General features: G+C 38.0%; 1 protein-coding gene across 9 annotated transcripts in view; it reads left to right on the plus strand.

The window, feature by feature from the left end:
- INPP4B (inositol polyphosphate-4-phosphatase type II B) overlaps positions 1-18,857 on the plus strand; it is a gene marked incomplete at both ends in the record, with an annotated part of 346,425 nt that overhangs the window by 220,102 nt on the left and 107,466 nt on the right. For 7 of the 9 annotated variants that reach the window (XM_079705832.1, XM_079705833.1, XM_079705837.1 and 4 more), the window contains one exon: positions 5,855-6,058. The exons of the other annotated variants lie outside the window; for them this stretch is intronic. In XM_079705832.1, the coding sequence (XP_079561958.1) occupies positions 5,855-6,058 (204 nt within the window). The remainder of the gene's footprint in view (positions 1-5,854; positions 6,059-18,857) is intronic. 9 annotated transcript variants of the gene reach the window in all.

Here is an 18,857-nt window from a genome sequence, read left to right on the forward strand (position 1 = left end):
ATTAGACACTATGCAAACCAGAAGATAATGGAGTAACATCTTCAAAATACTGATGTACATAAAAAGTTACAATTCCATATCTAGAGAAGATGTCCCTCAAAAATAAAGGTGAAATAAAGATCATTTTAGACAAAAACTGTGAGATTTCATACCAGACTTGTACTATGACACATTTTAAAGGAAATAATCCTTTAGGGAGGAAGGAAATGATACCATGGAAGGAAATGATACCATGGAAAATTTGGATCTACACAAAAGAATAAAGAGTGCCAGAAATGGTATTATGTGGACAGAATTTTAAAAATCAAAAGTTTAATTTACTTAAACATATTTACTCTTTAAAACAAAAATGATATTCATTTCATGGTTTGTAACATATTAGTGTAAGCACAGATATATAGATCAACAGAATAGAATACAGAATGTAGAAATAGGCCCATACATATGTGTTTAATAAATTTAGACAAAAGTGCAAAGGAAATTCATTGGGGAAAGGATATCTTTTTAACATATAGGGCAGGAACAATTGGATATCCATATGCAGAATAAACCTTTCCTTATGTTTACCTCACACTTATATAAAAATTGATTAAAAATGGATCATAGACCTTAATATACAAGCTAAAAGAAAAAAACAAACAGATAAATAAATAAACATCTAGAATACAACATAGGAGAAAATTTTTGTCATCTTGGGGTAGGCAAAGACTTCTTAGAACACAAAAAGCATGAACCAAAAAAAAAGTGATATGTAAGACTTCTTCAAAATTAAAAACTTTCAAAATTAAAAACTTTCATTAAAGTTTTCAGAAGACACTATTAAGAAATTGAAAAGGCAAGTCATAGACTAGGAGAAAATATGTGTAAAATAGGTACCTGACAAAGGACTTGTGTCAGAATGTATATTCTTACAACTGAATGATAAAACAATTAAAAATAAGCAAAAGAATTGAAAAGACATTTTACCAAAAAAGACAGATGGCAAATAAGCACATGAAAAGATACTCATCATTATTTGTTATTAGGGAAATGCAAATTTAAACTAAAATGAGGTACCACTAACCACCCACTGGCATAGCTAAAATCGAAAGGGCTGAGCATAGGAAAAGTTAGGAAGGATATGGAATAACTGGAACTTTCATCTATCACTAATGGGTACACAACTGTTGGCAGCTTGAAAAACAGTTCATCAGTGTCTCATAAAGTTAAAAGATATATATATGAGCTATCCATCTCACTCCTAGTTATTTACCCAAGAGAAGGTCTGTTCTGTAGGTACTGACAAGGTTGTTAAGGGCAGAAGGCCTGGAGGTTTGCTTTGTGAAGATCATCCTCAGAGCCATAACTAGGCTGAGTAAGGACAGAGAGATTTGAATTATTGAGCATCACAATATCAGTAATGCTTTTGGGGAGCTTGATAAAATACAAATTCTGATTCAGGAGTTCTGAGATGGGACCCAGAAGTCAACATTTTAGTGTTGGTGACCTTGGATAACATCCTGAAAAAAGAAGAGTTAAAGAAAAGTAAATCAACCAGTAAGAAGACTATGGAAATAACAACATGGAATGCAGAAAGGATATAACCTAGGATTAGTTGTGGGGATATAACGTAAGGGTCAATCTTTGAAATTATTGAAAATATCTAACTACTAGAAATTGATCACTAAACCAGAAAATAAGTATTACTGAAAATGATCCAGACGTTTGGACTCAGAGTTGCTGAGTAGTAATGATACCACTCAGATGGAAAACAAGGAAGAAAACATTTATTTGGAAAACTTGAGGGCTTCCCTGGTGGCACAGTGGTTGAGAGTCCGCCTGCCGATGCAGGGGACATGGGTTCGTGCCCCGGTCTGGGAAGATCCCACATGCCGCGAAGCGGCTGGGCCCGTGAGCCATGGCCGCTGAGCCTGCGCGTCCGGAGCCTGTGCTCTGCAATGGGAGAGGCCACAACAGTGAGAGGCCTGCGTACCGCAAAAAAAAAAGAAAAAAAAAGAAAAACTTGAGATGGGGCTGGGACTTCTCAAAAAGCTTGCAGATGGAAACCCTTGACCATGCTGATTCAGGAGGTAAGCAGAAATGGATTTTGAAGACCTTGGCATAATAAAAAATGATACTTGAAGTTATGGAAGAAGGGGTTACATCACCAATGGAAAAATGCTTTTAAGAATGTGGTTTAACGCCCCTTGGGGTCCACTTACCACATTTTGAGTGAGCAGGGGATTATGAGTCAACAGCAGAAACTGAAAAGGTCAGTCAAGAAAGAGAAGCATAAATAGAAGAGTACAGTTTTCAGTGAACTCCCATAAGGGTTTCACAGATAGGCATTGTAATTTTGTACATACTGAGGAAAAGTTGTTATGTGATTTAGCCAAGGTCAAGTGGATAATTTATATAAGCTGCCCAGATGTCAGGTAACTCTCCTGGCTGAAAGTTCAATGTTCTTTGCTTTAGGGAATGTTAAACACATATCAATGTACTAACGTCAAGTATAACACTATGAAATAATTAAAGCATATCAAATTTTAAAATAAGCAGGATTCTTTTTTTGCCATATACATGACTACTAAAATGATAATTACTTGTTTATGGTATTTTGTATTACAGATGAGGTTAGGCATGGCCTTGAATTTTTTCAGTGACTCTAAGGAAATTCTAATAGAATGGGACTTTGCTTAATTTGTTGAGTTCTCTAGTTTAAAAGAGTGTTTTTAAATGAACATATTCTAACTATTCCTCTGGCATTAGTATTCAGGAAACTAGGAAATGTATCCCCAGGAGAAGTAATTTTTAGTAGTTTTGTACTTGCAGATAATTCTGTGTGTTACTTTGAAGGATACTTGTATGAGCATATGAGTTGGACAAATGGCAGAAAGGCAAGAAAACATTTTCTTTTCTTTTTCTTTTTAAAATATAGAACAAATGAAATAGATCTGCCTTGGGTTCAGAGTTTATGCTTTTTTACTATAATCTTACACTGATATTTTAAATTAATTGCTTTGCCTATCCTTACAATAATATTTAGTCAGCCTTTTTTCTTTCATTTATTATAGTTGGAGCTAAGTAAGAAAAGGACAAAGGCTTTCAGAACTCTGAGTCAATAGGCAGCTCAGAGAGACATGGTCACCTCCTTCCCTGATGCTTAACTTCCCTGGTATTATCTCAGTTGTAAGAACAGCAACATACAGATGTGTTGGGATTGTGTGACTATATTAATCTCTTCAAGCTGATTTATTTTGATGATAAAACACCTGGGTCTATATTGGTCTACATTTACCAAGTAATACCGGTCAAGAAAATTAAGATTTTTTCCAGGTCAGATGGAAACTGCAATGGAATATTTTGCTATTTTCCAACAGAATACGATTCTATGCACAGGATCTGGGTGATCCAGAGAGTTTCCAAGGAGTCAGATACATGTTTCAGTATACACACAAAGTAGAAGATCAGCTTTTATTGTGTTTGTTTAAGATTTTGTGCATTATATTCAGCTACCCTCCCTCAAAATTCTAGGTTGTAAAACTGCAAGAATCTACCGTATTATCTCCCATGTCTTTGGTGCTAAATCAACCCAAATGAGATTTGAGTAAATTAAGAGGAAACTCTGTGTGTGCTTGCTATGGGAAGAAATAGTGGTGATTACAAGAACCATAGGAAATTTCATTGGGTTTGAATAGTATTCAGCTACATAGTAATTAGTGAGTGTTATGGAGACTGGAGCTGTAGTAGCAGGAAGTCAAAGAAGTCAAGCTGTTTTGCTCCAAAAATAAATCAAAAGAATTTATTGAAACTATCAAGAAAGAAATAGTTAGGTTAAGCTGAGTGGAAGTAAATTCACATTTTTAATATTTAAATTCACATTGACAGACACATCCATGCTGTCTGGAAAATTATGTAAACAGCATGTTCCCTCATTTTGCCATAACTATACTGACTTGTACTGTCTAGCCACCTTTTTCATCTGTTCTTTTAATTTAAAAAGCTCTGCCTTATTTTTATTTTCTTAGTTATTATAAAAATATTTTCCAACCTCTTATTCTAATATAGCCTCTTTTTACCATATTTCTTGTCTACTTACCTTCAAAGTGCCTTCAATATGACTAACAGATTAAAAGAGTGTTTAAAACATCCATTAAAATTTCACAGGGCAGGGCTTCCGTGGTGGCGCAGTGGTTGAGAGTCCGCCTACTGATGCATGGGATATGGGTTCGTGCCCCGGTCCGGGAAGATCCCACATGCCGCGGAGTGGCTGGGCCAGTGAGTCATGGCCGCTGAGCCTGCGCGTCCAGAGCCTGTGCTCCGCAACAGGAGAGGCCACAACAGTGAGAGGCCCGCGTACCGCAAACAAACAAACAACAACAACAACAAAAATTCACAGGACAGAGAGTTAACATCAGCAATTGTGGACACAATTAACTATGAGAGCTGGTAGATGTTCAGAACACATGGGGAGCCAGAATCAGAGAAGAAGGGGAGAAGGATTGAGGCTGAGGGTCATGGTGGGTGGTGTGGAGTGAGGGGAAGTACTACTGAATTTGATAGAAAACTTTGACTCTGTTCCCTTGTGCTGCCAATCAGCAGTCTGCCCTAGAACAGATCATCACACTTTTTTCATAGTTTTTTTATCTGGTTAGTGAAGAGGTCCACTCAACTCCCTTCTAGATCTAGAATTTCACGATCCATTGCAAAGATATAACTATGCAGATACGACAGGGTCTTATTAATTAGTTGCTTATTTTGCACTTGGTTTAACTGGTTTTCTGTAATTGCCCACACTCACAACAGGGAGATTCAGAGACAATTTAGTAACAATGATTGAGCATGGCACTGCTGACTACATATTGAGAGAGCACCAATCAATGATTACCTTGAGTTACAGCATTGGTGAAGACAGCATTATATCCAGGAGTGTCTCAGTAAATGATCTGTGATTCAAAATAATGCTATGGGTTAAAGGGCCCCTTCCCAACAGATTACAAAGCATAAATATGTTAACATTGTGGGTCAGTGCTTGAGTTACTTCTCTACTCTTTGAACAGATTGGTAGGCCACGTGTGTGTTGAGTGTACTATAATACAGAAAATCAATTACTGCACCCTGCAGTGTATAACAGGGTGAAGCCATTAAACATTTCATCAGGAAATTGCAGAGTACAGCTGTAAAGTTCTTTATTGTTGGAAAGCCATCATTACAATAGTACTTACTAGGTGTTTACCACCAGCTTGTAAAACCCACATGGCAAGTTTCTTAGTAACCTCGTTAACACTGAACATTACTGAAACCATTTGGTGAAGGAGACAGTTTAGAGGGTAGTAATGGGGAATAAAAGCCAAATGTTTTCATGGGGAAGACTGCCTATGTCATCACTACTGCTGAAATCTGTCCATGATGCTAAAAAGAAAAAAAGGTCTCCTGCCTCTATTTTTTTTTTTTTTTGAAGAGATATGTCATTCTTTAGCCTTTAACTCTGTTTAAAATAGAAAATAAACATAGTCTGATCACATTTTCTTTAAAGGTGTATTTGGAATTACTTGAAAGGCACAGCAGGGAGATGGTGTTCAAATGATAATCCCCTGTGAAATACATCTCCAAAGACAGGATCTGGAACTAAAAGAGAGTGGGCTGAGGAGACAGATGGTGTTTACAATGCATACAGAACCTCAGCATTAACTTTAGAATAGGACTCAAGGCCTTGGCGGAAACCCAAACCAAACTATTTTCCATTGATACCTATGAATCATTTTCTCTCTCTGCTGCCTGCACTTTTTCCACCATCCACACCACTTAAGTGCCAGCAGATCTGCCACTGACCTTTTCAAAGCTCTGTGCTGAATCCCTGTCAATTTCTTTCCAGACAGAGCTTTTCGTACATGCCTTCAAGGATCAGCTGGTCAGAAGTGCCCTTTTAGCACTTTACACTGCCAGGCCAGGAGGTGTCCTTAAGAAGCCGCCCTCTCCTAAGAACAGCACAGAGGAGACCAGTTCCCAGGGCCCACCCCCGCCGATGAGAAGGCAGGACTCCATACCACATCATTCAGACTACGATGAAGAAGAGTGGGTAAGTTTTTTATTTTTATTTTTTACATAGCCTGCCTCTCCGTGTCTAGTCCTGAAAAGTAAAGCAATAATGTTAAAAAAAATAATCTCTGCTTTTCATGAAAACAAGTCGGAAAGCAGTCATAATACAGATTGTGGATAAATAGGTTACATTTCTCCTCAGGGGCAAATGATAAAATGAAAGTTTTATTCCTGATCACATGTACTTGACGTGAAAACCTATTTACTATCAAATAGCTTCTATATATAACATATACATTATATATATTTTATATACATATAATACAATCAAAGAATAAATATCTCCGAGAAATGTCATCAAAGCAAGGATGCCACAATCGCAAGACTCTATAATATCAATACTTTTCCTTATTTATTGCCAAGGTAATATAAACCATTAAAATTGTTGTTTAGAAAATGAGTCAATAATCATCCATAATCTACTCCTTAGATGCAACAAGTATTTTCATTGGTGCAATCCAGCGTGTACGTTCTGGACACACTTGAAAAAGTGTTAACATTTATATGGCAGTGGACACAAAGATCTCTTAAATCCTTCTTGTTCATGGGTTCTATTATTTTTTTAAAAAAGATGTTGCTCCAGGTGACCCTAAAATTGGCAGGAGAATGGCCACATAAAAGCATCTGAAAAAATAACTAGTAAAGACACATAAACCGAAGAATCCAACATGGTGATAGGAACTGTAGGTGGGCAGAATTAGACAGGAGAAAATCAAGGTTTCTCTCTCTGGGTGAGAGGGAACAGTATGTTTTTCCTGAATCAATGCATATTCATTATCCAAGAACCTTTTGAAGTATATGCACATCACACACACACACACACACACACACACACACACACACAGAGAGAGAGAGAGAAGGAAATGCTTTACTGTATCATATGTTAAACCAAGAAAATGCTGTAGTATGCTAGCTGTATTAGATGTTAAATAGTTAACGATTACTTTTCCTGCCGCCCTAAATTTAAAAGTGTTTGGGTAGTAAATTATTTGAAAGGCTCAAGCCTCTCAAAAAAATTGCTGTCTGAAGTGCTGTGAAGTGATACCTGCTCTTTCTTTTGATAAAATTTCTATCACAGGAAAGACAGAGCTGGGCTCCATGAGGTAAATGCTGAATAAGTATTTGTTGTTGCTGATTAAGATTGCATTTCTCCCACTGCATCATTTTCAAAAGAGCAAATCTAATATTTCTTCCTTTTACTGTCACCTTCTTCTTCAATTTATTCATAGCTCCAAGGCGTGCATACCTCTTAACCTTTCTGAAGTTCAATTTTTTTCAACTGTAAAGTGAAAATAACAGCACCTGTTCTGTTTAGCTCTTAGTGTGATCCTAAGATAAATGATTTACCTATGTGATAATGCCCCATGACCTGGAAAAGCCCGGGCCAATGCATTGTATTACTTTAATAATATTGCTGTATGTTTTCTTTTATAAGATATGTAAATTATAGAATTTTATTATGAGGATCAATACTACTCCTTGAGATAAATGGGGAAATGGGGTAGATCATAAATTCGGAATGTGAATTTAAGAGAGTTTGGGTAGATATAGAACTTGTATTTCATTTAAATGAACATACAGTAAACTTTTTTTTTTTTTTTTTTTTTTGCGGTATGCGGGCCTCTCCCGTTGCGGAGCACAGGCTCCGGATGCGCAGGCTCAGCGGCCATGGCTCACAGGCCCAGCCGCTCCGTGGTATGTGGTATCTTACCGGACCGGGGCACGAACCCGTGTCCCCTGCATCGGCAGGCGGACTCTCAAACACTGCGCCACTAGGGAAGCCCTATAGTAAACTTTTTGACAAATGATTGCCATTTTTTATTAAGTCGAGGGAGAGTTTTGGAACTGGGTATCTTTTGTTTTCATAATTTTCACCTTATTGTGTTATGCAAATACACTCCCACACCTCACTCCCACACCTTACACTCCCACACCTCACCCTCCTCCTGTGGCTCCAATCGCCTCTCTCCTTCCCTCCCTCCTTTTAGATAACTTTTGAGAACTTCTATATCCACAGGTGCTCCGAAAGGGAAGATAAGTCAGATCATTAGGTCCTAGAGCTCAGAGTCTAGTGGTAGATAAAAATATGTTAATAAATAGTTAAAATGTTGTGATAGGGATGGAGAGAGACAGGTGGAAAAAGGTTGGCTCTGCTAACGTGATTTCAGATCAGCATTTTAAATACAGAACCTTTTTATGATGGGAAAAGAGGGAGAGAGTAGGAAACATGGCGAGTTGAGGTCTATGGTGAAGCATTTGGTGCAGTGGGTGTCACTGAGACCTTGTTCTTCCTGGGTCACTGTGCCGTGTGCTGGGGAAACACAGGTGACCCCACGGCTGCGAGGGCTCCATGACCTATTCAGGGCTCTAGAGACACCAATGGCAATGCCAGTGCAATTTAGGATTATACATAGGATGAAGTGGGAGTCTGGTGGTCAGGATGGGATCTCCAGCAGTAATTCCTGAGATTTAAATGTGAATAGAAGTTAACAATATGAGAAAGAAGATGAGGTGACCCTTTAGACAGGAACACTTTAGCTGACATAGGTCGTGTGTGTGTGTGTGTGTTAGTTGCTTACTTGTTTTAAAGGTCGTGAAATTGACTGTGTTTATTACTCCAAAAGCCACGTAAGACACTAAGGGACTGAGAGGCTATTACTGATAGAACAAGGTCCTTGCAAAGAAGAGAAGATGATCAATTCAAGCAGGCAGGTGGAGGACGAGTCCTGGGCAGAAGTGTGCTCCTCAGCTGAGACCGCAGGGAAGGTGTAAAAATGGATTTTACTTTTGTGAGGGTACGTGGGCCTGGATGGCTTCTTTGTTCTTGGCTTGAAATATTTTTCTCCAGGTTTATTGAGCTATAACTGACATATAACACTGCATTAGTGTCAGGTGTACAACAAAATGATTTTATACATATATATAATCACCACAATATATTTAGACATCCATCACCTCATAGGATTACAATTTTCTTTTCTTAGGATGAAAACTTTGAGACCCATTCTCTTGGCAACTTTCACATATACAGTACAGTGTTGTTGACTATAGTCACCATGTTGTACATTACATCCCTAGGACCTGTTTATCTCATAACTGGAAGTTTGTACCTTTTGACCACCTTCACCCATTTTGTCTCCCCCTCCTTACCTCTGGCAACAACTGATCTACTCTCTGTTTCTATGAGTTTGTATTTTTTAAATTCTATGTGTAAGTGAGATCATGGTATCTGTCTTTCTTTGTCTGACTTATTTCACTTAGCATAATGCCCTCAAGACCCATCCACGTTGGTGCAAACAGCAGAATTTCCTTCTTTTTTATGGCTGAATAATATATATATACACACACACACATATATGTATATATGTATACATCACATTTTCTTTATTCATGCATTTGTCGATGCACACTTAGGTTGTTTCCATATCTTAAGTGTTATAAATAATGCTGCAATGAACATGGTGGTGCAGATATCTCTTTGAGACAGTGATTTTGTTTCTTTCCAATATATACCCAGAAGTGGGATTGCTGGATTATAAGGTGGTTCTATTTTTAATTTTTGGAGGAACCCTCATACTGTTTTCCATAATGGCTGCACCAATTTACATTCCTACCAGCAGTGGGTTTCCTTTTCTCCACATCCTCGCCAGCACTTGTTATCTACTATGTGTTTGATGACAGCTGTTCTAACACGTGTGGGGTGTCTCTCATTGTGGTTTTGATTTGCATTTCCCTGATGATTAATGATGTCGAGCACCTTTTTGTGTCTTTTTGGAAAAATGTCTGTTCAGTTCCTCCGCCTCTTTTTTAATTATGTGTTTTGTTTTGTTTTTGGCTATTGAGTTATATGAGTTCTTTTTGTATTTTAGATATTAACATTTGAAAAAAATAGGAAATTTCAGTGCTTGTGAGGGCCGGCCAGTATTCCAGTAGGAGTCTGCATGGATGCTGGCTCACCTTCAGTCATTCACTTGGGAATACCTTGGTAGGAAAAAGTCTGCCTGATTTTTTTTCCAGTTGATGCAGGAGTGCCTTCTCAATTTCCCAGGGTTTTTTGGTTAGGGTAGGGTAATAATGATCTGCATCTTCCTCTTTACCTCCTTTCATACAATTTCTGAATTTCTTCCAGAACCTACTATTTCTAGAAAGCATATAAATGCTCTGATAAATTTATCACAATTACAAGGAAAATCTTTCCCACTCAGAAAAGTTACTTCTAACTCTCTTCTCCTAATATAATTTTACTCTATTTGCAAACAATAACCAAGTTTGATTGTTATATAACATTTTTATTGACGTTCCTTAGCAACCACTTTCTATTACAAATATACCTTTGTTGAGAGATAGAAATCCCTTATTTTAAAAAATTCACCAAAGTCATAACCATTTAACATTATTTTCAAATCTTTATCTAACTTTGAAAAGTTGAGTAAATCCAAAGGCTAATTAGAAATGCCTTTAGAGACTGTGCTATTAAATGAATTGGAAACATAATTTTGTGTACCACTTTTCTTAGTTAATTAAGTGTTAGAAAAGTTTCAGCACTGATTACAAGTCTAGTCAACTTCCTGAAATAATTCAGTGTTTTAAACAATTAATTTAATTGGGTTTCTGTGACATACAAAAATATTCTCTGGTCACGTAGGTTGATTTAGGTTTGCACATAAGATTAAAGTAGTTCTATTTTACAAAATCTGTTTTATTTAATTTCTGGTAGGGACTGTAGGTTTAACAACTACCTAACTTGAACAACTGCATTTAGCTTCTAATAATAAATATTTGGAAAGTAAGTTCATGTTAGTAAATTACTCTTGAGTTCTACTGAGCTGATGCCTATAAAACACCTTTCTTTTGGCGGTCAGGAGAATCTCTGTTAACTATCAGTGTGAGAAGTTTCTTTCTCTGTTCAGCTTGTTTGTTGGCAACATTGATGACATATGAATCTGGATAATAATTATCTAGTCAATAAGGAAGAGATTGAAACTAAAATGATCACTGACCAAAAAAAAGTCTGTTATTTGCTGAATTTTACTTATTAAATAATTGAGAGCTTTAAAGGTTTATTTTCGTGAAAAGTTAGTAAACAATTAAACCCCAGAGGAATATTGGGATTTTATGACAAATCTGTGCAAAGAAATAGACTAATATCGCATTCTTCATCTTTTAGCTGGTAAAGATGACATATTGCTTTTCTGTCGCTACATCTCTACAACAGATGCTTCCAACAGCTGGGATTCCAAGATTAGTTTGTCCAAAATGTGAAGGCATGTCAGCCAACCAAAATATTAAACTGACCCAGTTTTTGTGGCTTCCAGTAATTATGCTGTTCTCTAGAACACTGTGATTTAACTTCAACATTACTACACTGACGGGTTTGGGGCTAAATCTGCCTACCCTCATTCAGTAATTGTTAAAGAAAAAAGATACACTTCTGATTTTTTATATTCTGATCCATTCCAGCAAGGTGCAGGACTAAGAAAACCGTTGTTATTATTTAGCCATATCCCAAACCCATTTTTTAGTTGAACTACATTTGTATATCAGGCAACGATTCAGCATCCAGATTAGCCACTTAATTTTCCTTCTTCATGTTGTAAATGTAAATCAAATTTAAAATTAGTTTCCATTCTTAAGCTAGGAGAACATTTGCTATGTACTATTATGGCAAAATATATTTATGTCACATAAGCACAATAGATGGTTCACATTAATCCATATACGTTTTCAGTAATTTCATAGTTTATAGAAACAATAGCAAAAATTCAGTAATACTTATGTCAGACATCCTTTGAATAAAGTCTCTGTACAACCTGAAAAAAATTGTTGTTTCCCTGTAACTCAGAATTCCCAAAGATTGAATTTTGGAATAAGACTTACATCTTTCTGGTATGTTCTTTACCAAATTCTCACAGTTCATTTTCTACTACACCTTTCTCTAATAATGTGTAGAACAAATATGAATGTTTCAGTTTGACAGGAGTATTGATAGAGCTATTTATATTGTCAACATTGGTAGCAGTGAGTATACATGGCTGCAAAATATTACTAACTGTTAAGGACAAAACTTATCTAGCCAGTTTCCTCCTCCACAAACAATCTGCAGTGATCCGTATTCTCAACTTCTCTTGACACATTCTGTCTCCATCTTAGACCTTACCTCTAGGGAAAATAGTTAAGGTCATGCATAATGCAGAGGTACCTATGCAAATTTATATTCCAAAGCAATTCTGTTCAGTTCTCTGACTGGCTAGAATTATGCTATGTGAAACCATTGACCTGATCTTAATAAGAAGGAAATAAATCATTCTCATTTTTTAAAAGTAATGAATTCTTATAGACAACTGGATACTAATCTGTGATTTATCTTTTCTAAAGCAATACCTTATGACTTCGTTACGTGAAGCAGTAAAATGTCCACTAAAATATGGCCATTTATTTCCAAAGTTTCTGTGATTGATACACAGATAGAGATGTATGTATATATACAGATGTATGCATTCAACTCCAAAACATTTTGTATAATAAAGCATTATTCTTGCACCCCATGATCACACAGCCTCGTGAACGCTGAATTATAGTCAGTTGTGTATATATCTGTTGCTTCCACGTGCTCATCAACTTTACAAACTCCCAAAGGGAAAAGACAGTGTGGTGCTCACTTTTGTGTTTATGTCCAGAGCACTTGCCCATAAAAGGTACCCAATACTCATCTGTAGAATAAATTAATGACTTTGAAATTTCCCCTCAAGTTATTATTCTCGTCTACCTTCTTATTTGGCTGGAAACGGAACAATTAAATTTAATATAACTCTGCGCCATGTCAGGTACCTTTTCCTCCATTAGAATTCATGAATTTTGGGGAGGATTTTCTTTCTCTCTTCCAATCAAAAGTACTCAGTTAAACCCCTCTCTCCTTAGTGGATATTTCCCAGAGTCATAATCAACTCTGAGGTGACTTTCCAAGTCATCTTCACAATTATCTTCAAACATAGAAAGTGGAGAAAATTCAGGATGGACACAGAACATCATCAGACATGACCAAAGTTAAGAACATGATGAGTTAAGGCCTCCAGCAGCTTCCAGAAACCCAGTGGTGGTGATTTTCATTTTATTTGATTATTCATGTGCCAGTTACAAAGGGCCTGGTTACACAGAAATAACTTCAGATGTTTACCGGCAAGTATGAATTGGAAGCAACTATTTTCCCCTCGTCCCAGCTCTTTCTTTTTTCTTCCTATGTCACGCCTAATAGGGTTGCCTGGTTTTGTTAATCTTGCTATGACGAGGGGACATTGAAAGCATCCATTCTCTCCATCAGAAAGGACAGGGAGGGGCTTCCCTGGTGGCGCAGTGGTTGAGAGTCCACCTGCCGATGCAGGGGACATGGGTTCGTGCCCCGGTCCGGGAAGATCCCACATGCCACAGAGTGGCTGGGCCCGTGAGCCATGGCCGCTGAGCCTGCACGTCTGGAGCCTGTGCTCCGCAACGGGAGAGCCCATAGCAGTGAGAGGCCCGCGTACAGCAAAAAAAAAAAAAAGAAAGGCCAGGGAGAATTAGGCCAGTTGTTCTCTGTATGGCAATGACAAGTGTTCTGGCATCTGTTTTCCTGATGGATGGGAAACCCTCCTGACCTCCTCCAGTCCATTTCACCCAGGAGAAATGTGCTCCGAATACTTATCTGATATTAAAGTCCACAAAAGGTGACTAGGCAGAGTTCACGACTGTCTGTCAAAATGTACAAATGTTCTATTCCAATAAAGATGTTAAAAAAAATTTTTTTAATAGGTAAAGAGAAGAAACCCCAAAGGAGACCTTTATGGGCATGCGTATTCATGAAATCCTACCAATTTCTAGATTTTGCCACATGCAATTAATACATTCACCTTCAGCCCCCTGTTTTATGGCACCTAATACAGTGTTTTATACATACCAGTTCAATGTATTTTTCAGAATTGGTCAGAATAAGTGAACAGATGGATTTGCTGAATCAGCAATTCATCTTCCAACTCAAATTAGTGTTTTTAACAGAGATATTTTCTTCTTATTCATGAAATGGTGATTTTCCTGTGGTTTTATAATGGATCACATCATCTCCCTTGGATACTTTACTGACTGTTACAATGCCTGGTTCAGTGTCAGATAGTTTGATATGCCTGTATATAATGATTATGCAAACTTGCATACACACACTTTAGAAATTTATGATTACATTTAAATCAAGTGCCCTTAAACTTTAATACATTCTGATGTGAATAGTGAGATATTTCTAAGTAGAAATTTTTGAATACACCAAATTTAATGAATAGTTAAAAGAAATATCGAGGTCTATACAGGCAGACTATTGTCTTGCTATATCAGGGTACATTCAGTGAAAAAAAAAAATCAATCCTGGAAATTGGTTGCATGCAGCACACTCAGTAATGTCATATAATTCAACCAGTTGTACGACTATTTGATGGTGTGTGTCTGACACGCAATTACCAATTTAAAATTAAAAGCTTTAGTCAATCAGTGATTTATTTTTCTTTATTATTAAACAAAAGCTTTATTTCATATTTTCACTGAATTGAAAGCTTTAGCTTGATGTGACATATATTAGGGTGAACTCAACCATTCAGAATATGAGCTTAATTCTAACTTCAATTTGAAAATACATGTGCTAATACTTCTTATAGTTGTATCTTAATTTATTTTTACTCCTAAGTAGCAGGCTATTAAGTCAATCAACAAATGTTAATTAAGCATCAATAATGTGAAGCAGTGCTATAGGTACTTGGGGGAAAATAAATTAAGCATCAAAAATGGATCCTGACCTCAACAGCCATATCATCTAATTCAAGTAAATGGCCAGCACTCATAAAACAAACAGAGATGCTATGGAAAGGTATTCCCAGAGCAGAGGTGGTTATGTGATACACATTAACAATGTCAGAAGGATTAAGAGAGAAGTTATGTGAAGGTTGAAGAAGATGAAAAAACCATTTCTTCCTTCCTTTATTTTTCTTCCTTCCTTCCTTCCTTCCTTCCTTTATTTATTCTTTTATTTACTATCACCTGGTAAGTACTATGACCTGAGGATAAAAGGATTAATAAATAATAGGCATTTCCCTCATAGAGCCCACTGTCTATTAGAAAGAAAATAAAAGTTAAGCAAAGAGAGAGTAGCATGAATAGTTCTTGGAAATGGTGAGACTTGAAAGGGTGAGAATTTGGATTGATGGAAGGTAAGGGAGAAGGCACTTGACGCCTAAAAAGCAGTATATGTCAAGTTAGAAATATTAGTTCCTCCAAGGTTTCCTTCATAACTTTGATGTTTAGCACTCAGCAGGCAGGTAGCAGATGTCCAGAAAATATATGTTGAGCTAATCAGCAGCATATTTCTAGGACAGCAAGGAGACTGACCTGGATGAAGCTTTCATTTTGAAGACTAAAGAGAAATATGTAGAATTATCTAGGTCGACCCAACGACAGAGGTGCCTCTAGGCTGAGAGAAGAGTGAATACTTGCTGCAGTCCTAAGCCTGCTTTTGATCAGAGGAGTGGTGGCATGAGCCTGATGATCAGTGAAGATGAAGTGTAGACCTGATCATGTGAGAGCTAATCCTATAGGTCTGGGCAAGATCCAAACCAGGGACTGTGGAGAGGTCACGGCTGGAGAAACAGTGGCTGACCATCTGAGTCCACTCGTGCAACTAGGCGCTGAATTTCAGAGTGAGGCCAGCAGTGTGTTCATTGGGAAGCCAAGGTCAGGGATTTTTACATGAGTAGGTGGATGAAATGAAGCAGCAGGATCAATAAGAAGCAAAAGTTGGGGCATCTCACTGACTTCTGATGGATGCCACATATCTGGCTATTTTTAGCGGACATGATGTATGTGTATGTTTATAAGTGTGTGCAGGTATGTGTGTATTATGCAGCTTGGGCCATACGTGTGCCAATTTGTACCATAAAATATTTTATGTACAAGTCCTTTCACCTAAAAGTCTGGGTGAGGTTAGGATTCAGAGAGCAGAGCTATCAAGCTATGGAAACAGCAAAGGTTTGCAGTGTGGAGGAACCAGGCCAGTATAGCGCAGATTGCCCTCAATCAACTCAAAGACAGACTGAAGCTTCTTTTTAAAGATGAGATTGGCCTTGTTAATTTCCTAGCTGGTTCTAATCAAAGTGTTCGGAAATTGGTAATGACAAGTGATAAATTGTGCATGGAGATAAAGATACAACAGGGCCCTCCTATCAGCTCTAGTTGAGCCTTTACATTCTTGCTGATCAAAAGTTGTCCCTAGAAAAGTTGATCAGCTAAGCATTGCTGAACTTTTTTTTTTTTTAAAGGTAACTGCTGATCCAATGCAGTCAGGATGTCTCTTGATGCCACCAAGGTCATAAATGTGTGACATGCTGAGTAAGCACCATATTCCCTGCCCTCATGGCTCACTCTGCCAGGTGTAATGGCCCCCTGGCTACTCCTGGCTACATCCATCAAATGTGTGCATCTACTGCCACTGGGTTTGACCTGCATGTTAGCTTAGGTACTAACTCAGAAATAAATAAGAACCAAGATCAGCACCTGACTCAGAATGGAATAAATATTGCTGCTCATTCCCCCACTGACTTTTGCCCTCATTGCTGAGCCAAAGTGGACAGCGACTTTACCTTCAAGAATTTGGGTTGTATTAAGATCAAGAACAACATTAAGCTCCATTTAATAGAGGTTAAACTTTAACCCACCAATTTTCCATTACTTCCTTCAATAGCAGGCTAATGACTGCTATTTGGGGGGTGGGGGGAGCAGGGGGACGGCCCAGCAATCTTCTTTTCTGATAGGTTGTTGTTGTGTTGTTTTATTTGGTTGTTGTTTTGTTTTTGTTTCTAAACCTTTCATGTGGCTGAGGGGCTAAACAGAATCTGGAGACTAATCATTCTTCCCTGGCCTGAAAAGGGGAGGGGTTGGATGCACCATGTAGTGCAGCCACATTCTTATGCTTTGATTGTCTTCTCCCCCCAAGCAGCCTTTCCTCTCATGATTTTACTAGGGAAGAAAGTTGAGTAGGTTCCAGCCATACCAGCTATCTAAACAAAAAGAATCTCCTAAATGCACTGACCTCATGAATAAAAAATCATCAGAATGAGAATAGAGTTTTGCTGGTTATTTTCCTCTGTGCATATGTTTTCACAGAGATACTATAGAAAGTGGCTTGTTTAGGATAGAAGTCAGATATTCAAGGTACATCTTTAAGAATCTTTGCCTACCCATTTTTAGCATCCTAACTCCAAAGTAATTATCTTGCTTGGAATTAATAATAATTCATAATTATCTCCTACAAAGTGAAGTATCACCTTTCCTCCCTGTAATGCACTCCCTGTTTTATATCCCAGGCTGATGAATGGATCTGGGGGCTTGATGCTAACACTGTCCTCTATTAGTACTGGCCACTTATGTCCTTTGACCCAAGCTGATTGATCCATTAGCCAAGTGATTGCTCCATTTGTGACTACATGATACAGTTGTTTTCAGACTTAAGGGTACATGGGACCAGCCTGTCCTTTTTCTAGAGTAATCTCTTAGTTCAGAATTTGCCATTGGGCTCATTTTCAAATCTCAGATAACCAAAACCTAATCTTACTCCTGTGAGGTGACACACACCTATACCTGGCCCTTCCTGGGCTCCCTCTCCCCAGCCTTCCTCTGTCTGGCTTGTCCCCAAAGTTCCAGTAATTTCATGAAGAGCAATTCCTACTGGGTACCAGAATGCTGTGGGAAACTATAGGAGAAGAATCAAGTCTTTGGAATCAAAATGGAATTTCTAATCTACCATTTTAATATTGAATGTTATTCAACATCTCTTACCTAAAGTTTCCTCATCTCTAAAAACTAAGTCAATAATATTGACCTTATGTGATGGTTTTTGAGAGTTAAGTTAGCTAATGTTCATATACCAGTTGAGTATAAATAGCAATCCTCAATCTGCCTTTGGGTTGGAGTCCTCTCTCTCCTCCTCCATCCTTTGCTCCCTCTTTGTCTCTCTCTCTGCCTTTCTTCCAGGCCTTCTGCAGTGTAGTGAGGACACAGCTCTCAAAAAAGTCATAGTCTAATGTGAGAGACAGAAAAGTAAATCAGTGACTTGACTTTGTTGATGCCATAAAAGAGAAGGAAGCAATGTCTGGCAAAGCTCAGTATTCTCTCACCACTAGCTTGGCAGGATCTGATCCCCAAAAGATAAAGAACAGAATGGGTCTGCTTGGGGTCTGCTGCTGAGTGTGTCTCCAATAGAGTATTTGATTATGCATGAATCATGTATTAGTGTTGCATGAGAATCTGCTCTATTTCTCACCCCCAACAAACATACTCCCAGCTCATGTGTCCTCCAAGCATTTTTATGACTTAAATGTTTTGCTACCATTTACCACATAACCCTTTACTATATGATTGTTGGTTTTGGTCAGTGAACATGCTTGACTTTGTTCCTCATGCCAATAAAGATCCGTCTACTGACTGCAAAGGTTACTTTTTCTCCCAGTGGAATCCTGTAACCCGAGGTATCTACGAAGGAAGAAGAACAATGTATAGGAGTAGAATGTAAAATCATCTTCTTATATACCCTTATGTTCACACTCTTCAAAGATGTGATTAAGGGGCTTCCCTGGTGGCACAGTGGTTGAGAGTCTGCCTGCTGATGCAGGGGACACGGGTTCGTGCACCGGTCTGGGAGGATCCCACGCGCCGCGGAGCGGCTGGGCCCGTGAGCCATGGCCGCTGAGCCTGCGTGTCCAGAGCCTGTGTTC

Source organism: Hyperoodon ampullatus (genome assembly GCF_949752795.1).
Source record: "Hyperoodon ampullatus genome assembly, chromosome: 1".
Lineage (NCBI taxonomy): Eukaryota > Metazoa > Chordata > Mammalia > Artiodactyla > Ziphiidae > Hyperoodon > Hyperoodon ampullatus.